The sequence below is a fragment of the Vicia villosa genome, linkage group LG2 (genome assembly GCF_029867415.1).
Source record: "Vicia villosa cultivar HV-30 ecotype Madison, WI linkage group LG2, Vvil1.0, whole genome shotgun sequence".
NCBI lineage: Eukaryota > Viridiplantae > Streptophyta > Magnoliopsida > Fabales > Fabaceae > Vicia > Vicia villosa.
The window spans coordinates 62292274-62312734 of NC_081181.1; the positions used below are offsets into that span (position 1 = coordinate 62292274).

The 20461-nt window shown below is 33.4% G+C and overlaps 2 protein-coding genes across 2 annotated transcripts; both read right to left on the bottom strand.

The window, feature by feature from the left end:
* Positions 1-1427: 1427 nt before the first annotated feature.
* LOC131649200 (uncharacterized) lies at positions 1428-4045 on the bottom strand. The gene is made up of 3 exons (XM_058918956.1): positions 2236-4045; positions 2030-2148; positions 1428-1940 (listed from the first exon to the last, which is right to left on the bottom strand). Exons 1-3 carry the CDS (start codon positions 4043-4045, stop codon positions 1428-1430), a joined length of 2442 nt encoding a protein of 813 aa, XP_058774939.1.
* A 2435-nt stretch (positions 4046-6480) lies between these two features.
* Positions 6481-8399, bottom strand: LOC131650947 (xyloglucan O-acetyltransferase 1). The gene is made up of 2 exons (XM_058920642.1): positions 8024-8399; positions 6481-7885 (listed from the first exon to the last, which is right to left on the bottom strand). Exons 1-2 carry the CDS (start codon positions 8256-8258, stop codon positions 6780-6782), a joined length of 1341 nt encoding a protein of 446 aa, XP_058776625.1. The 5' UTR covers positions 8259-8399; the 3' UTR covers positions 6481-6779.
* Positions 8400-20461: the final 12062 nt, after the last annotated feature.

Consider the following 20461-nt stretch of genomic DNA (forward strand, 5'->3'; position numbering starts at 1 on the left):
AATCCAACCATGCCTAAAAAATTACTTGCAATCATTTTTATTTCTTAAGAAAATCTATTTAAAGAGAGATAAATAAGTAATAGTCGGATCTATAGATGGATAGACGTTGTGTCTATGATTCTCACAATTGAACATCTAATTTATTTTGAAAATTAAAAAAATCTTAACTCCTCTAAAATACTCCTAGTTTTAGAGGAGTACATAATAATTGTATTTTAGAGGAGTTATTTTGAGGAGTACATAATAATTGTGCATTCGATAGTTAAAGTTTATTTATTTATTTATTTTTTTGATAAAAGTTAAAGTTTAATTTGCTTTGTGTAAAAAGTTGTACCGTAGGAAAATCATAATCAATCAAATAAATAATTTTAAAACAGTTAAATATATAGTCGACCATATAATTATTAATAATAAGCCGTCAAATTCAGGTAACAAGTTTGAAACACAGTTTTAATTCATTTTTCTTTTTCATTGACTTGAACATTGAAGTGCTAAATTTGTATGTCAGTCTCTTTTCTACCAGATCGGAAGCTTAGATCCACTATTACTTTCAATTCTCACTTTCGTGGGATTCCTCGGCGTCTCTTGCAGGAGGGCCTACAATTGCATTCTAGAAAGATCATTTGTCACTATGTTGGAGGTTGCAGAAAATCGCTGGTCCGCCTCAAACTCAAGTATCACGCCTTCAGGAAGAGCTGGTCACCATTAATGCCGACCTCGATGGAGAAAAAAAATTCATCAAGCGCTCCAAAAGACCAAGGAAAAAGCGTGGCCATGGCGATTAATGTAACTTCTTTCACCAGCTAACTCAGCATGATTGGCACTCGTCCCCCAAAAAGTGGCTAGGTCGATAAAGGGCAAACATGACGAATAACCGGTAGTTAGCCTGCTTATTAATGTTTACTTTCCATTAATGTTAGATGTTGCGACTATATAATCATTCCCCTTATGTATAACGGGACCAACAATTATAAGTGAATTGTGACTTTCTGAACATTCGTTTCTTTGTGATTGTGCATAGTAACAACGAGCCCAGGGTGCCTTTGACGGGATCTATGTTGTTAATAACGGAAAGCGGCGCGGCGCGGTCAACTCCAAAATAGGAGCGGCGCGGGCGCTTTTTTTGTGGCGCGGAAACTAAAAAATAGACACTTACTAGCCAAAAACATACTACTAAACATACTAAAAAAATAAACTCAAACTTCATAAGTCTTTAAGTAATAAAATACTTCCAAATAAATTATACCATACTTCCAATTCCAAATAAATAATACCATACTTCCAATTCCAAATACCATTAAAAGGTATGTCTTAATCAAAAGTGCAAAACATTGCAACAAACTTTCAAATAGCAATAAAATTCATGAAAATAAACACTTAAGCATCTAAATCGTAAATTAACTAAACATGAAAACTTTAATAAAAGTTCACGAATCATTAAAATCTAAGTCTTCATCATCACTTCCTTCCTCACTAGCATCCTCTTCATCCTCTTCATCCTCTTCATCCTCTTCACACTCTTCATCCTCTCCAATATATTCTCCATCACCAAATTCATCATCTACTACTACCACTTCCTTTGCTTTTGGCTTAGATCTAGATGAAGAAGGTGGTTGAGGTGGTGGAGGAGTTGCCGCATTCTTTTGCAATGTTGCTTGGCTTCTAGTGTTGATTGCAGGCTCAGCAGCACCACTTGCAATTTCAACATCTAGCCAAGACAAATCCTTACCATCAAACACCATATCATTATCAGGTTCGGGTTGAGCCTCATCTTCACCTCCCAACAACCATAGGTTATGAGTATCAAAATCATCTTCCAAAACCACAGGATCAATCAAATCATCGCTATCAAAGCGCTCTTTCAAATTTTGATTGTACTTGATAAAAACCAAGTCTTGCAACATTTGATGTTCAAGTCTATTTCTCTTCTTGGAGTGAATCTATATTATAATTTTAATGTTAGTTAAAAGAAATAAATATACATACTTAAGTATTAATTTGAATCTATAACTTAATAACAACTACTTACATGCTCAAAAGCACTCCAATTCTGCTCACAACCCGATGAACTACAAGTAAGACTCAATATTTTAATAGCAAGGAGTTGCAAATTTGGTGTTTTTGCTCCATACCTCCTCCACCACTCAGCTGCAATGCAACAATTACTTGCATTAGCATATTTACACAAAAATGCTTATGTAATTAAATTATTGTGAAATAGACATAGTTACTTACCAGGAGCTACATTGGCTCTTTGCCTCACCGCTTCATTCAATCCAAAGTGGCCTGCACACATCTTATATTTCGCCAATTCTCCATGGATGGCATCAATAACTTTATCACTTGCAGAAATCTTATTAATGCATGCATAAAGGCCATCCAACAACTTATCATCATTCTCAATCATTGGATTGCTATAAAAGTACTTCAGATTAAGATAATACCCAGCTGCATGTAACGGATGATGAAGTTGAATACTCCATCTTCTATCAACAATATCAATGACTTCTTTGGACTTGGCCTCATTGTTGAAGTTTTTTTTAATTAACTCCTTGGCTTCCAACATTGCATGATAGATGCTTCCCATTGTCGGCTTCTTCTCATTGTCAACAAGCCTAAGTACTTTTACAAGAGGCCCCATAGCTTTAAGAGCAAACACAATATCCTCCCAAAATGAGACTTGAAGAACAATAGCAGTCGCCTTCTTTCCTTTCACCTCCTTACTTGCATTCAAGTTCAACCATTCTTCAGAAGTGAACATGGGTCTAATTTTTGACTTTAAAGAGTGCAATCTGTGCAAAGTAAGAAAGTTTGTGGCAAACCTTGTGATTCCAGTTCTAACCAATTCACTTTCTAGTTTCTCCCTCATTAAGTTTAAAACCAAAGAATGGTTGTAAATAAAGCCCACGAGAGTCATTCCTTTTTGTATAACCTTCTTGACTCTTGCAATTTTTCCGATATCTTCTAGCATCAAGTCTAGACAATGAGCAGCACATGGAGTCCAAAATATCTTTGGCCTCAATATTTGAAGATGCTTACCAGCCAAGACATAGTTGCTTCCATTATCGGTAACAAGTTGCACAACATTACTTTCACCAATCTCTTCTACAAAGCTATCCAAAAGTTCAAACAACTTTTTTCCAGTTTTCATGTTAGCAGATGCATCAACACTTTTAACAAACATTGTACCTGTCGGAGAATTCACCAAAAAGTTGATCAATGTTCTTCCCTTTGTATCAGTCCAACCATCAGACATTATAGAGCAACCATACTTTTCTTGTTCTTTCTTATTACTACTCAACATCTCATGTGTCAATTTCAACTCTTCTTGAAGCATAGGAACTCTCAACTCATAGTAGCTTGGAGGCTTCAAATGTGCACCATACATACCAATTGCTTCAACCATCAATTTGAAACTTTTAGAATTTGCAACATTGAAAGCAATTCCATTCCGATAAAAGAAACGCGCTATGTATTTGCAACAACTCGATCTTGCTTTCTTATCACATGCATCATTCAAGCTTGTTTGCTTTCCTTTTTTCAAAGTTTCCTCGGGTTTTCGATAGTAAATCACATCCAAGGGGCCTTTTACATTCTTCTTGGCAGCCGACATACTTCCCTCTTCAGTTGGCCTTTTTCCCGCTCGAACCCTAGATATCTCTAGCAAGTGCGATGCCTCATCATCATCTTCGTGGACGTCACCTGACATTGATTTCTTTGCAGCCAATTTTTTATCTTCATGCTCTTGCAAAATCAACTTAATGTCTTCCGGAGTTTGAGTGCAAGCTTTCACATTTCCCTTTATTCCTAACTGATGCTGTTTTGCCCTAGAAATACCTCCGGTCGACGTTTCTTTACAAAAGTTACATGTAACCTTCCTCTCATTATTCAAGTCTTTCAAATGGTTGAATTTCCAGCCAATATCACCGCTTGGTATGTGGATATTAGCAGCAGAAGAACCGATAGATGGAACACCAGATGATGATGGCTGAGTAGTTGGAGGAGTAGTTTCCATGGCTGTTGGGAGAACATAAAACAGAGCCATGACATATAAAAAGATTTATCAAAACAGAGCCATATAAAAGATAAACAGAGTTACAGACAGAACAGAGCCATTAATCAACAATCAAAACAGAGCCATAGCAGAGAAGGATATCAGAACAGAGCCATGGAAGAAAGAAATAGAATCTTATCATCACCACCATGGCAGAAACAGTAGCGGAAGGAAAGAAATAGAGGAAAGAAAGAAATAGAATCATACCTGGAGAGATGAGAAAGTTGTCGATGAAGGAAGAGGAACAGAAGAGGAGAGTTGAGAGGCGAGAGTTGAGAGGCGATGTTGAGAGTGAGAGAAGACGGTGAGAGAAGAGGAGAGTTGTCGTTGGTGAATGTGAGAGAGGAAGAGAGCCGTTAGAAGCTTGTCGTACTAGAATATTTTTAATATTAGGGCTTTTAGTATTTCAAAAAAAGTGAAAAAAAATCACGTCTTAACCTACTAGGCTTACCCGACCCGCTCCATGTGAGAAGCGCCCGCTACAGCCGTGGTGGCACCTCTTCGAGAACCGCGATAGCGGCCGATACACCCGCATCACCCTAACGCGCTGGACCGGTAAGGGCTGAAGCAGCCGACTCCATTTTTCCGCTCCGCGCCGCGATAGCGGCCGCGCCAGCCGCGATTCATAACATAGGACGTGATTAAGGTCCGATACTAAGAAAGTTATGGCTACTCTAGGAGACGCTTTGCACGTCCAATTACAACAATTATTTCCCCGCAACACAAAGCATACTAAAAAAAGTCAGGGGTGTTGTTGAATATGCTTTGCATGTTCGACTACAAAAATCAATATGTCACATAAAGTCATGGGTGCTGTTAGAGACGGTTTACATGTCCGATTACAACAACCAATTCATCCTAAAGTTAGGGGTGTTGTCAGAGACACTTTACACGTCCGACTATATCAATCAATCCCCCACCTAAAATCAAGGGTGTTGTTAAAGACATTTTGCACTTCTGACTACAACAATCAATCCCTAACAGAAAATAAGGTCCACCCCATCTAGAAGCTACCCATTCTAGAGACCATGGTTGGTTGGCCACACGTCTATCTCAAACTGAGTTTTCATGTGGTGGGACGAAGGGAAACCGACCCTTGACCGGAAACATCCCTAGTGACATCCAATAAACTTCGAGGGAATAACTCGTAAGTTCACATAAAGATTCAGAACTATGCACTCAGGATCCTACAAATACATCGTAAAGAAGTAAAAAGAGTATCTCATTCCAAAAATGACAATATATACATACTCTTCCATTACATGGTACTATACATACAACACACAAACTAACAAAAAAAAATGTAGTCGGCATAGCTACTCTAGCAAAAAGGTGATCTCTCCATCTTTTAGCTTCTGTGACTACCCCAAGGCCGACATTCGTACAGTCATCCGGTTGTCGAGCTAGAAAAGAATTCTCAAGACAAAAGGAATCTAGTTCCATTTGATTCCTCGCCATAGTCCTTACCATAATAGCCACTTTACCGACTAGGAGGCTAACGGAGACCAAAGCATCCCTTACCATAATAGCCACTTGAACATAAATGTGAGAGTAGTCTGCAGCTGAAGCTAGGGTAACAAACCCACGCCTTCTTGAGCATAAACACGAGCTTAGGAGACAAATGTTTTGGATCAACTATATCAACCTCGGTCAACGATATCAACCTCGGTCAACAACTCTGAGTGAATAATAATCCTTCTAAAAACTTCTTAACAGACGAGGTCTCTTCTCCTAATGATCACAATGAATCTCAATTGCATTCACATTTAACATCTTTCCGCAATTCACTCCTAACAAAGAACAAGTTTGTTATTTCTTGTTTGTGTGTGTTTGTTATTTCAAGTCCGTTGATCAACATGTCTATGATGAATTACCGATTTGGGCAGGTAAACTTTCACAATCTTGTCTTATAAAACACGTCCCAAGTTGAGAAGTGTGGTATATATATTTCATAATATTTTTAGACATGATGGAAAACAAAATCTCGTGTCATTTTCAGAGCTTCCTACTAATAATCCAAGTATCTTAAAACCATAGCCTTTTAATTTGACCAATTCAACACGCTTAAATAGCTACTTTAGCTGAACACTCTTTTAAGAAATTAAGAAAAATAACATAATGGGCCAAATTTGCATTACAAAGTTAAAACAAGATTAAGTTTTTCAATTTAAATAAATATATCCCATAGAACAAAATTAATATCTACTAGTTTTAGTATGACATAATAAATACTGCATTAACTCTATCATGATACTCCAAAACCTTTTGTACACTTCTTAATGGAATTTTCACACATTCCATAAACATCACTGTCTTTAATTTGTACACAACATTAATCATTCCTAATCTTTTATCACCATTATAAATTATATTTTCAATTACTCCTTTTCTATTATAGTAGAATAAAACAGTAGAATACACAACAGTAAGTAACTAATCATTTTCCAATTGAAATTACTTTTCTTTTCTACCAAAAACAAAACTTGACCTATTTCAATGTAATAATATAAAAGTAGAACAAATAAGAAATTATCAAACAATATATGGTAAGCTAAATACCTCACTCTTCACCACTCTAGCACCGACACTTCTTAACAAATGTTAGTCTAGTGTCTAATACATGTCAATGTACGACACCAATATGTCATTGACCGATATGATTATCATCAGTATCAACGTTTCAGTGTCGGTGTTGTGTATGTGTTTCATCCCTCTTCATTCTCTTTCACTCTTGAATTCTCGGATTCTCCTCCCATTTCTTCATAATCTCAAGAAAAATCTCATTCCATGTATCAATAGCCCCCGGCAAACACCAATGAACACAATCATTCTGGACACGCTCCGGAACACCATTCGCAAACGGAAAAGGATACATATAAGGACCCGGATGACCATCCGGTCTCAACAATGCCAATTTCGTTACATCAAGTGCCTCAAACCTAACCCCTCCAAACATACCACCTCTCACCTTAGAATCTTCAACTTCTTCAACCTCAATCTTTCTCATCTCACCATCCATTCCTTCAAGCTCCTTCTCTTTACTCCTATAAGGCCTAGTCTTTGAACAAGCACCAATCTTATCCCATTCTCCTTCAAAATGAGCAGGCGAAAACGTCGTCACCATAACATCAATTCTACCACCTTTACTCCCTCTCCTATCAATTACACTATTAAGGCTAGTCCTCAAAGCCTTTCTCAAAACTTCATAAAACCCGATTTCGGTATGATTAAGACCAACACAATAATGACAACCTAAAACCGAATCACCCTCATAGTAAACCGCAGGATGCAAAAACCAATGACCAACCGAAAACACAATCAAATCCATATGATCCATATCCTTAGCCCATCTCTCATCAACAAGATCCAAATACAACTTATTATGATTCAACCCTCCATTTGATTTCTCAACACCATGCACAAGAAAAGGAGACCAATACACCGAAACACTAGCATTATGAGAATCAAAACGCCACTTTCTAAATTTGTTATCTTCACCATTTGTGTAAACAAGATCAGGAGATGAAACAGTTGATAACATACATAAAAGTGACTCTAATTGGTTCCTAGCCATAGAATCTCCAACAAAAGCTACATGCTTGTTTTCAATGTATTGAAGAAAAGTGTTAGGTTCAAACCTTGGAAGCTTGCATTCATTTGGCTTCCATCTCCAGTAAAGATAATCAGAATCCGGTCTTCCATGTTTGATGCAGTTTTGTCCTTGTTTGATTGTTCCACATGTTGTTCCATTGTATAAAGGTCCTCTTCTGTCACGGATCCACTTTCCATTGAAGTAATCACAAGGGGGGGTGTCAAAAGTATTTTCCTTTTCTGCAAAAAAGAAAACATTCAAACAAATCTCATAAAGAAAACCCAACAAATCTTACTATCTAACCAAGATTTAAGATAAAACAAAACCCATTTGTAAAAACATGTTTTTTAACTAGATGGGACTATGAAAAGATGTACCTGAAGGAGGAGGTGTGGAAGTAAAAGAAGGGGGTGTGGAGTGTGAAACAATGGTGTTGGAGATGGAATTTGGAAGTTCAGATTCAGTGGAAGGAAGAAAAGGAAGAGGGTAGAGGTATAAACTAAGAAGAGCAATGGGAAGAAGAGCATAGAGAGTCCAAGGGAAGAGTCTTTTGGTGAGGGAGTGAAGTTGATCTTTGAATGGGAATGAAGAAAAACCCATTTTCAAAGCCATGTTTGTTGGTTCTTTTTGGTGTTTTTAGATGAGATATGTAAGAAGAAGGAAGAAAGTGGACATAAAAGTAGATTTTGTTTTTTTTTTACAGAAATTGTCAAAAGGGAAAGTTGGGAGTTTGGGAGCATTGAGTGAGAAAGAAAGCATGTTACTTGACTTAGTTAATTCAATTGTTAATTATTGAAAACTGTTTTGAATTATCTGTCTCTTTTTTTTTCTTTATAAAGTCTCTGAAAATTATCTTTATTATTATTCTCTCTATCTGATTACAAAATGTTTTATTTTTATTTTTATTTATCTCAAAGATGATTATCAGTTTAACATATTCATATAATATTTATTTATTTATTATTATCATTGTTATATTTTTATTTTTTAACTTTTGATTTACTTAACTATATTTCATTTAATTATATTTTTAAAGAGCTAAAAAATAAAAATATGTAATATAATTAAGCACAAGAGATGTTTAAGCTAAAGAAATCTAATAGAGTCTATAATCTTTAAAAAAAACATGACTCACATACTATTAATGAGGACACTTGTAGATCTCTTTTAACTTAAAAAAAAGGTACTACTGTAATTAAAAGAGATCCACCTAACCTTTTAAACACTTAAAATGATGAGTCCATGATTAATGACATAACCAAAAAGTTTATTATAGTAATCGAGCCAAAGTCACGTCATTAGCTTAATATTTTCAACCAAAAGATCAAAATTACGAATTTCATATTGAAAAATAATAGAATTTCATGTATTTTAAATAACTTAAACACATGCAAGTCAAATTAAATTAACTTGTACACTTAACTTAAGTCATTGGTGCAAGGCCGCAAGTGCACTAAAATGCTAAGTAATATAATAAGATTGAATTTATAGAGAGATGTGTATGATGTTTGGTCATATGAGGAACATCTACATTGAGTTAAGAGCAACACACAAGTAAAAAAGACACAACATATTCACCTAAAATTTTAAGGTGGTATGTGTAAGGGTCTTATCGTTTATAACGTGTTCGAACTCTATTTTTCTAATCAACTAGTGAGAAAGTCGTGCGACTACACGGGTTCTGGTGTGCTACGCACACTTTTGTTTTTAAAATATAATAAAAATGTAAATAAGAAAAAAAAATAGTTATATCAATTTAATTTTTATTTTTAAATGAAGACATATTTTAAAAATGAAAAAATAATTGTATTAAATTTTCAATTTTTCAATTATTTCAATTATTTATATATTAATTATTGTATTTTAAATTAAAAATAATTGCAAAATAAAAATATTAAATATATAAATAATTAAAAATAACACATTTTCTCACTTTTTAATTGTAAAAAATGTAATAATATGCACGTTCGCAAGAATTTTAGTATGATTACCTGTGCGTTCACATAATATTGATGTGTTACCCGTGTGTTCACACTGATTGTGCCCTAGTTAGGAACTGTGCATTCACACGATACTTGTGTGTGCAAAGATTTTGCTCTGGTTACTCGTGTGTTCACATGGTACTGGCGTGTTATCAGTCAGTGCGTTCATAATAAGTTTAGATTATCAAAATTATAAAAAATTAATTTCAATTTAAATTATTATTTTATAAAATATATTTTTGAAAAATGTGTCTTAAAAAAAATGAAGTCCGTATAAAATTATGAAATATCTTTTTCTGTTAATTAACAAATAATAAAACATTTTCTTACAAATTATTTATAAAAATAAATTTTTGATAAGTTTGATTTTATGTAAATTTAATAAAAATTATTACAAAATTCAAATAAATCATCTCAATTTTTATTGAATGTTTTTTTCTTAAAAAAAAAAAACTTAATCTATCTGTTTTACTCAACTATCAATCATAATTTGTCGAGAAAAATATATATATAATTTAATGAAAGACATTTATAAATAAATATTACAAAATAGTTTTTTTCTCACATACTTTATCGAATGTGTATATAAGTCCACATTCTTTTCCATTATCACAAAAAGCCTGTCAAAAAGAACCCCACAAATTTGAAATCTCATTTTGTGCAAACCCTTCATATAAATGAGGTAAGTAATATTGTTAATCAATTTATATAAATATACTATAGCATAATATGCAAGCAAACTACACTTTTATTCTGACAAAAACTCCCTCTCTACTTTTAGTAAATGTCTCCCCAGAGACACATTACATCATGCTTATAATTAATGTTTACACCAGGTGTAATGTAGTGTTCTTATCATGGTTTCTAAACTAACACATTACTCATTAACATCCTAAATCATATACAAAAATCACTATTCCCAAACACTAACTGATTAATGCATTAAACAACATAATATTTTTCAACTTGTATACACTTGCATAAACTTCAAAGAATAGTACTATCCAGAATTTATTATCAATCAAAAATTCAAAATCTACATCATTTGACTTGCTGCATTAGATTTAGTCACGGTTAGTTCTTGTTTTTGATAAACAATTCTTTTGCACCTTGGTCTTAACTGTATTTGTATCAATTTGCTTGCGGCTGCTTCAACCAATTTCTTTTTCCTAGCAACATATTCATCACATGGTGCAACTGTTCCACCACGAATCTTGATGAAACTGCCCACCATAAAATCTGCAGCCTACCGACGAATGTAAAAATGTGATACTGAACATCCTTGAAATAAAGCAATACGTATTGTAGATCATTATAACATACCACCATGGGAGGTTTAATGATCTCCACAAGTCCTCCATAGCATTTGTCCATCATGACAGTAATATAATCCTTTTGCATTTAAACAATCAAGGACAAATCACAGACCAATAATATCATCTTCAAACCCTAATGTTATTGTTTAAGATAAAAGAGCACAATTATGAATCTTACTTTGATAATTTGAATCGCTCTCCCTATGTCATTAACATTTAAACTCTGACGCTAAGAATAACCACATGACCACTGTATGAGTGCACATTTTGTTTCGGGTTTAACGACACTCGTCAGTTTCTTCTTACCACATTGAGTTGGATGAGCACGGAACAACTACAAATTGATTTCAAACCAGACTACTATAGTGAACCCGATCGAAATCGACTAACCAAGCATCACATCGATAGATTACAAATTAAGCTAATCTAATTAAAAACCATATCTGGAAGCTACTGCAGTGTCGAGACTCAAATCAACATTAAAAATAAATATTAGAGGGAAAATTATGAAATTCCATAATATCCTTTACTTTTTCACTTTACAATACATACTAAAAGATGTAGTTATATGACCTCAGAATGTCCATCTCCACTTTTCCCGTTGTGATTTTGGAATTGCTTTTCCCTTCACTAATCATTGCCGCCCTGATTTTAATATATTCATCAATTAAAATTTGCTTCAATGGTAGAAATGACATTTAAGTCATAAGCAAAAAATTCTAAGATTACTTATATGTAAAACCAGCTACTTGAAATACATGAGGGCTTAATTCTCCAATAGACTCAATTACCAAAACTGAGGCAGGGGGTGAGCAGCAATGCAATTTCAATATTATGCTAAGATCATATTTTTGTCCTAATACTAATATATTAACCTGAAAACAAACATTGTTATACCACAAGCACTGCGTATCGAAGAAAATTAGAACTTATAATAAATATCGATAAACCATTTCAATAATAACACAACAAATGAAACGAAAACCATTGCTCAAAACTAAGATGAGGTTGGTTTTAAAACTATTATACAACTTCACTTTTGAACATGAAAAGTTATGCAAGAAATAACTATATGCCCAAACCTTCCATCTACTCCACATCAACATCGCATCAGTAATTTTTACCGTATATTCCTGCAATATAAAGACTCCAACAGACTGCAACATAACCATGACTGCATTTTAAAACCATGAACCATATTCTCAAATTAGACAATTTACTTCATTGGCTTTTACTTTAGTAACAAAACCTGAAAAATTGAAAAGTTGAAGAAGCTGATGATACAAAACTCAGGCTTCCGACTATCCCACCTCTACTGTGAACTATACCAAAAAAAACAGGATATCAGAAAAAGCCAACATCTTTGTTGGATTATCTGAAACTCCACAAAATTTCTTGAAACCTGTTATATAAACTGTTGTTACAGCAGCTGAATGTAAATGTTCTTTTGAATTTAGAAAATTAAATTCCAATTTCCATTTGAGGAATATCAAAATCAAATACATGTGAAAAAAAATGAAAAGTATAATCTACCATAGATACAACATCTTACCATCACCAGCAACATCTTCTAGCTCGTACATTCTAAAACAGGCACTTTTCCGAAATATATCACCTTATCGAAGGTGAAAAACCTATCAAAGTGTTTTCCAATAATATCATGGGACAATGTAACAATAAAACATCAACAACCACACATCTGAAAAAAAATTAAGAAAGTCATTCATTTAGAACTTTAATCAAACACTTTACAGGAAACCTATTTAAAGTCAATATTTGAAGGAACAAAACACTAACAGGGTTTATAACATCTATAAAAGTGAATGATTTTGACCCAACAAAGTTGCCCCCAAAGATATTTGAAACTCTCTAATTTAATACATTTCATCAAACATGAGAGATACAATATAAACAAAACTCACTGTACAACAAATAAACCAAAAACCTTGAAGTTCACAATCATATTAATAGAGCAAATCAGAAAAAATAAGGTTGAAACCTAACTTGATTTAGAATAATCACCGGCAGCCACCACGACCGAACACTAACGATAAATCTATCACCGAAAATCATAACTATCTTCGTTTGCGTTTCAGCTCCGACCACCATCACCCAACGCAAACGCAGATCATAAAAAAAAAACTTTTAGGAGCCACATCTTCATGATATGTTAATTTCACCCAATAAAATGTTAAAATGAAGAAGATGCAAAACTTCAGATCTTAGAAATTAGGAAACGAAGAAAGATAAAAAGGACTAGAGAGAGAAAGAGAGAGAGAGAGAGATCAAGTAAGAAGAATTGTTGTTGGTGTATTTTGACACCTGTCTTCCACATCTCTTTTCGGTTATTGATGTCGTTAATCGTCTCGAAAGATCTTGCCATTTCTAAAGTCTTTGAAAATGGTGGTTGAGGTTGTAGAAAATCAAAGGCGAAGATTGATGGGTGTGAGAAGAGAAAAGCTTGAGTAAGTAGAAGAAGTTGTGAACGATATAACCAATCTGTTTTGAAAAGAGTTGCCTCGTAGAACCAACTCAAATGCTTGGATAGGACACATCGGGCAGTGAAATATAGCAGAACCAAGAAGATATAAAGTATACAGTGTTGTTACAATTTTCAAGTGTGGTTACAAAGAAGTTGTAAGGGATATTTGATATCAAGGCAATTGCAGGGTTTTACTTACAACGATGTCGTTCTTACAGAATTAGCTGGTTCAATAATTAGGATAGTGGTATGAAAAGACCATTTTTACCCAAATGTCCCTACGTTGAAACAGTTGGCAAAGGGGTATTTATGTTTTTTCCAGAGATAAATTTTCTTATATGATAGATGTGAGATTTACAAATCAGACTTGTACACAACAATCTTCAACTTAAGTGTTAGTCTTTCATCCATATACACTTGGGTGGTAACTTAGGGGCCGGTCGGTCGACCTTGGCAATGGAGGCGGCGATGGCCCCCTTCCATGAGGGTGGTGGCTTTTCTTATATTCCAACTTCTTCTTCTCAACTCCATTGATAGGTTTTTCAACGTATGAAAATGCATTTTTTGGCTCAAAAATTTATGAAAAATGGATACTTATGCTTGGATTTCAATGGGTTTCATGATTCTAACATGAATTCTATGCTAAAACTAACAATGGGGTTTGACTTGGGATTTTAAAAATCAAACAAAAGAGCTTTTTTAGTGTTATGTCAAAATGGGTTTTGGATAGAAAAAAGAGCTTATTTTAATAAGTTGTTTTGCTTTATTCATCAAAATCAAATATTATGATATGTCATTGAAAATTTATGTTAATTTTAGATAAAGTTCAATGTTATGCTAAATTTTCAATGCTACTTGAATATGAGTTTTTGATTGATAAAAATAAGTGATTTTCTAAATAAATTGTTTTTGACAGTGGCTTAAATTAAACAATCAAGAAGAAACCCAACAATTCATGGCAATGGTATGGAAGCAAAAAAAAGACGAAGAATTACCAAGGGAGCAGAGATCTGCTTTGATTAAATGTTGCTCGCGAAGTGTCGAAGAGAAACCCATAAAACTTCAAGTAAGCTCCTTTAATCAGCTCAAATTATTCTTCTTTGCTTGATGATTATGGTTGAATATAAATGATGAATGTAGAAATTTGATGATTTATGATGAATCTTGAATGTAGAAACTTGATAATGTTTGATGAAACTTGATGATAATGCTTGAATTGTGATGAACTTTAAATGACGAAACTTGATGATAATGCTTGAACTGTTGAAGCTTGATTTTTGTTGAATGATTGTGGCTAAGTTCCACCAACTTAGAACTTCAATGTGAAGTTCTAAAATGGTGATGAATATGAACTTTTGTGAAGGTTAGGGAATGAAGAGAATGATGAGAAATTATGAGAGATGGTGAGAAAATGTTAAAGTGGTTAAAATGGTTGATTTTGGATCATTGGATTGTGATCCAAGTGAAGTTTTTAGGAACGGTTGGAAATTCATCTAAGCTTTAGTTGCGGATCACCAATTATAGCCCTTGGATTAATTGTTATGAACGGTTAGGATTGAATGGAAATTGGAATGAAAATGGAAGTTGGAATTTGTGTTCGTTTGGTAGTTATTATGCTAATTTCGTAGTTATGGAAGTTAGAGGTAATTAGGAAAATAGACGAGTTTGTGTAGAAATAGGTAGTAAATGGTAGTTAGAGACCATTCATGCTTGGTTTTTGCAAAAGTATCAAGTTGGTATGTAAGGTAAAGAGACATTTGATTGAAACTTGAAACTTGTTGATTTTTGCATTGATTTTTCCCACTTTTGCCTTGAATTTATGGTGAATAAAACCATGATTTTAAGTGCTTTTGAGAAGTTCTTTTGAGTTGGAAATGAGCTCTTTTGAATGGTGTAAACTTATGAATCAAATTCTGATTTTTTTTATGCATGAAATGGCTTGAATTGTGTTGAGAAACATGCTTTGAATTAACACATAAATGTAGGGTTTTTGAAACAACATGCAAAAAAAATTTCATGACTTTCCCATGACTTTTGGATGATTTTAATCCATGATATTGATAATTAATTTGATGTATCTTCTTTCTTGCAGCAAAGTGAGCATTGTGGTGGAAGAATGGACTTGAAACAACATTGGAGAAGGAAGAAAAAGCCATAGAAATGAAGCTTGATGGAACTTGATTTTTGTTGGAAATTCTTCATGTAGCATAATCTTGGAGTAATTGCTTTTTCAATGAAGAATGATGAATCCTTGATCAAATGCTTGTAGAATAGGTCTAGGAAAATTCAGGAGTCAAAATTGAGTCAATGGTCAAAAGTTGACCAAAAGTCAACAGTTGACAAAAAATCAACTGTTTGACCTAAAATTCAACTGTACCAAAAGTTGTATTTTTTTATCCTCTTTCCTCGTAATTCATTCTTTCAACTTGTATCTCAAGTAATAAGTATTGTAACATGAATTTCCATGATTGAATGAAGTGTTCTTTTCATTCCAACTTTACCATTTTCCTTGAATTCAAACAGTTTTCTAAATCAATTAATAATCATTCCAATCCTTCTGACAACCATGAATCTCAAATAAAGAGATGATCCACACTACAAGTAATATGAGAAATAAACCCGAATGACCACTCAAATAATTCCCGCCTCAAAGATCCACTTAAATTGATTAAATCCACTACTACCGAATCTTTTGACCCATTGATTATGCTATACAAAATAAGATGAATGGTATATTAAATTGATGACCGTGTATTCAAATGATTTAAGCATGAGCCAGATGAGAGTGAAATGAATTTTATGGGAGGGAAAATTTTAGGGTATGACAACTGCCCCTATCTAATCATCTTGAACCTAAAAGTCTTTAGATTAAATTTGGATTGAACTTCATTGGATATATGCACATAAGTTGGACACCTAAAAATTCTTTTGTTTTCAAGATCAATAATATTACCTATCTATACCTCCTCTACAACCTTCTTATCCAATGAAGCTCGTGGTGACATGTTGATAAGATAGCACGCCATATTAACATCTTCTATCCAAAAAGCTTTTGATAGTTCAACATTTAACAAGAGACATCTTGCCCTTTCAATTAGAGACCTATTCATTCTCTCTGCTATATCATTTTATTGTGGTTAATTACAAAGTGAGAAATGTATTTGAATATCGCATTCCTCCTATAATCAAATAGGCAGAAATATCAATGATCTAAGAAAGTCACAACATACCTAAACCCACCCTTAAAAACCTATTTGGCAGGCCCCCACACATTTGACTTCATATAATATGAAATTTCGTCTATTTTGTGCTTTCCAGTCTTGAACGGAACATGGAACTGTTTCCCAAGTACACAATACTTTCATAAATCTATGTTGAAACTACGAACACTCTTGAATATATTTCTCTCATAATTTCCAATCCTATGCTCACTAACATGACCCACGCGCATATGCCAGAATTTGGTTGCATCATTATCAGACTCAACTGATTCAACATCGCCTACAACAATGTTCCCTAATAGTTTGTAGAATTTACTTGTAGTCTTCCTTGCTTAAATCCCGATAGAAACCATTTTCTTATAGAGTATCTAGGGAAATCAAAATCTTTTGTAATTTTAGAATATATCTAACATCATTCAATGTTTGCTCGCCATCATTGCTCATAGTAATTTTAATTTGTCCCATTTCAATAATAGTATATATTTTATCATCACCTAGATAAACAAATTCAAAATTACATGACTTGAATATAGTGAACCATTCCTAGTGCGACGTCATGTGGTAAGAAGAGTCAGAGTCAAGAATTCATATATCTGTGCACTTGCTCGATGAAACACACAATATATTTTCTTCATTACCATAATCATCAGTCTGAACCACATTCGTAGAACTGGATGAGTCGTGATTTTTACTTGGGCAGTCTCTCTTCTAATGCCCAATCTATTAGCAATTATAACACTTAGTTGTTTTGGTATTCTTGGATTTAGACATCTTCATTCCCAAACCTCTATTCCCATTGTTCCTCCCATGATCTTGACCTCATTTCACATATAGACTGACGCCTTGAGTTCCTTCCTATATATTTTGTCTCCTTTTAGATTGAGACAGAAGTATAGCAATAATCACATCAAGACTGATATTATCTTTCTCTTATGTAAAAATAGTCACAAAATGGTCAAAAGAACCTGTTGATGAGCACAACAAAATAATTAATTTATCCTCGTCATCAATCTGCACCATAAGCCTCACCACATTAATTATTATATTGTTAAAGACATTGACATGTTGTTACAAACTAGATCCTTCCTGTATCTTCATATTGATAGTCGCCGCTTCGTGAACAATTTGTTCATTAACGTCTTTGACATATACCGACTCTTCAATTTTCCAAAACCTCTTTTGGCATTGTAAATTCCAGGATATGATACATCACCTCATTTAAAACACATAAAAAATCAATCTCGCAATTTTCTCCTTCATCTTTCCCAATCAACATCCTCTATGTCATTCAATTTTGTCTTACGCATCGGCTATTGTAAACTTTGTTGAGCCAACATATTCTTAACCCTCCTTTGCCACAATTAGAAACTACAAGTGTAGTTGAACAAGTTACTTAGAATTTCACACCAGAGTTAATCTCCATTTGATACTAGTTGTTAAAACAGAAACTAGTATATAAGATTAACGTGAAAAAAAAGTAAAAGTCAATGAACACCACTGACCTTTGTTAACACAATTCGTCTAATGGTGCCTATCTATGCGACCATGGAGCGACTATAGTTTCCTTTATTTTTGTCTAATAATTAGAGTTCTTTATGGTAAGAGTGTTACAAGCAATATATATATATATATATATATATATATATATATATATATATATATATATAATACTAGGGATTATCTTACAATAATTCCCTTGAAGCCCCCACATCCCCTAACTATCTACCCATCATAATCTCCACAATATGAACCATATTCAACAACTTCTAATAAACTGGAATACAATTTTTTTAAAATTAATCATATTTTATTTAAATTGTAAATAACATTTAAAATTAGAAAAAATTATCTATAAATATCTTAATAGAAAGTTGACTTATACAAAAATGATTTTTGTATCTTTTCTTCTAATAGAGTTTCTCTACTTATAGAGAAATTCATATCATTTTATAAAGAAAAGTTGTTCTTTAAATATATCTACAATCCTAAGAACAAAGTGTTTTAATTAAGATTTAAATATGTTTTTGGTTCCTCTAAATATAGCCAACTTCGTTTTTAGTCCCTAAAAATTTTTCCTTCAAATAATGATCCTCCTAAAATTTTCTGTCCACAGTTTTGGTCCCTCGTGTCTAATGTTGTTAATAGAAGCTGACGTGGCACGCCACGTGGCAATGTCAATGTGGCAAGATACAGACGCGTCATGCCATGTGGTCAAGGTAAACATCACACTTGAATTCATAAAATTTCGTAGCTAATCAGTAGCTAATCTATAGGAAATTTAATGTAGACATCCTGGTTCTAAAAAGATACAGTCAATTCATGTTGATCCAACGTTTCTCCTCTTTATCTCTCTACACACTCTTCCACCACCATTGAACTGTTCTGCAAATTTCACACCTTCTTCTTCATTTTCATCAACCCAAACAACACAACACAACTATTCTACATCTATTAAATATTTTAGGGGTACCACTCACTTGTAAAAAGATGAGTATACATCATTATATGCCTCTAATTGAGAAAATTGCACGGAGGATGCATCATTGGACTACCAAGCTTCTCAGTTATGCTGGAAGAATTCAATTGATAAAGAGCATAACTAGAGCCATATCCCAATATTAGATGCAATGTTTTCTAATCCCTAAAGGTGTGATTAAGAAAATAGAAGCTATCTGTAGAAGTTTCATATGGACAGGTACCCATGAGAAGAGAAGGAAGAGTCTTGTAGCTTTGAATATGGTCTGCAGTATCTATAGGCAAGGAGGCCTTGAAATCACCAATCTACAACACTAGAACTTTCTTTGATGATGAAATTCCTTTTGGAATTTGAGTGGAAAAGCTGATAATCTATGGGTAAGATAGATTAATTGTTACTAACTTAAGGGAAAGGATGTTATGGATTATGAGATAAAAATCCATAATAGTTGGATATTCAAAGGGATCTTGAAGCAAAGATAGAAGCTTGTGGATATGCAAAAGGTTTGGCAATTGGCTCTGCAGCATGATAATTTCGAAGTGATAACTTTCTATAATTGTATGAATGAAGAGGGGACTAGAGTGCCCTAGAGAAAAATGGTGCAGTACAACAAGGCAAGACCTCGAGCTATTATATGCCTTTGGATGACCTTCCATGATAAATTGCCCACAAGGGATAAATTGAAGAGATTTGGTCTTATCCAAGAAAGTGTTTGTGTGCTATGTAACAGTGAATAGGAATCAATTAGTCACTTATCTTTCAACTGTAGAAAAACTGAACCAGTCTAGAAGAGTATTTTGCAATGACTGGAAATTGATCATAGACCAAAACCATGGAAGGATGAGTTACAGTGGCTTATAGGAGCAACTAAAAGCAAAGGATGGAAATCCACATTGTTAAAGATGGGCATAGTTGAAACCATATATATATATATATATATATATATATATATATAGGGGACGACTCAAGTGATAACAATTGGTTATTGTGAGAAATGAGAACAACGAATCACAACCATTAAATTTTAATTTGTTGATTTTAATGAACTGGATTGGTTTCTCTTTCTATGTTGATTTAAAATAAATATTAAAGATCATAGAAAGAGAAACCAATCCAGTCCATTAAAATCAACAAATCAAAATTTAGTGATCGTGATTCATTGTTCTCATTTCTCATAATAACCAAGTGTTCTCACTTGAGTCATCCCTATATATATATATATATATATATATATATATATATATATATATATATATATATATATATATATATATATATATATATATATATATATATATATATATATATATATATATATATATATATCATACGGAGGAT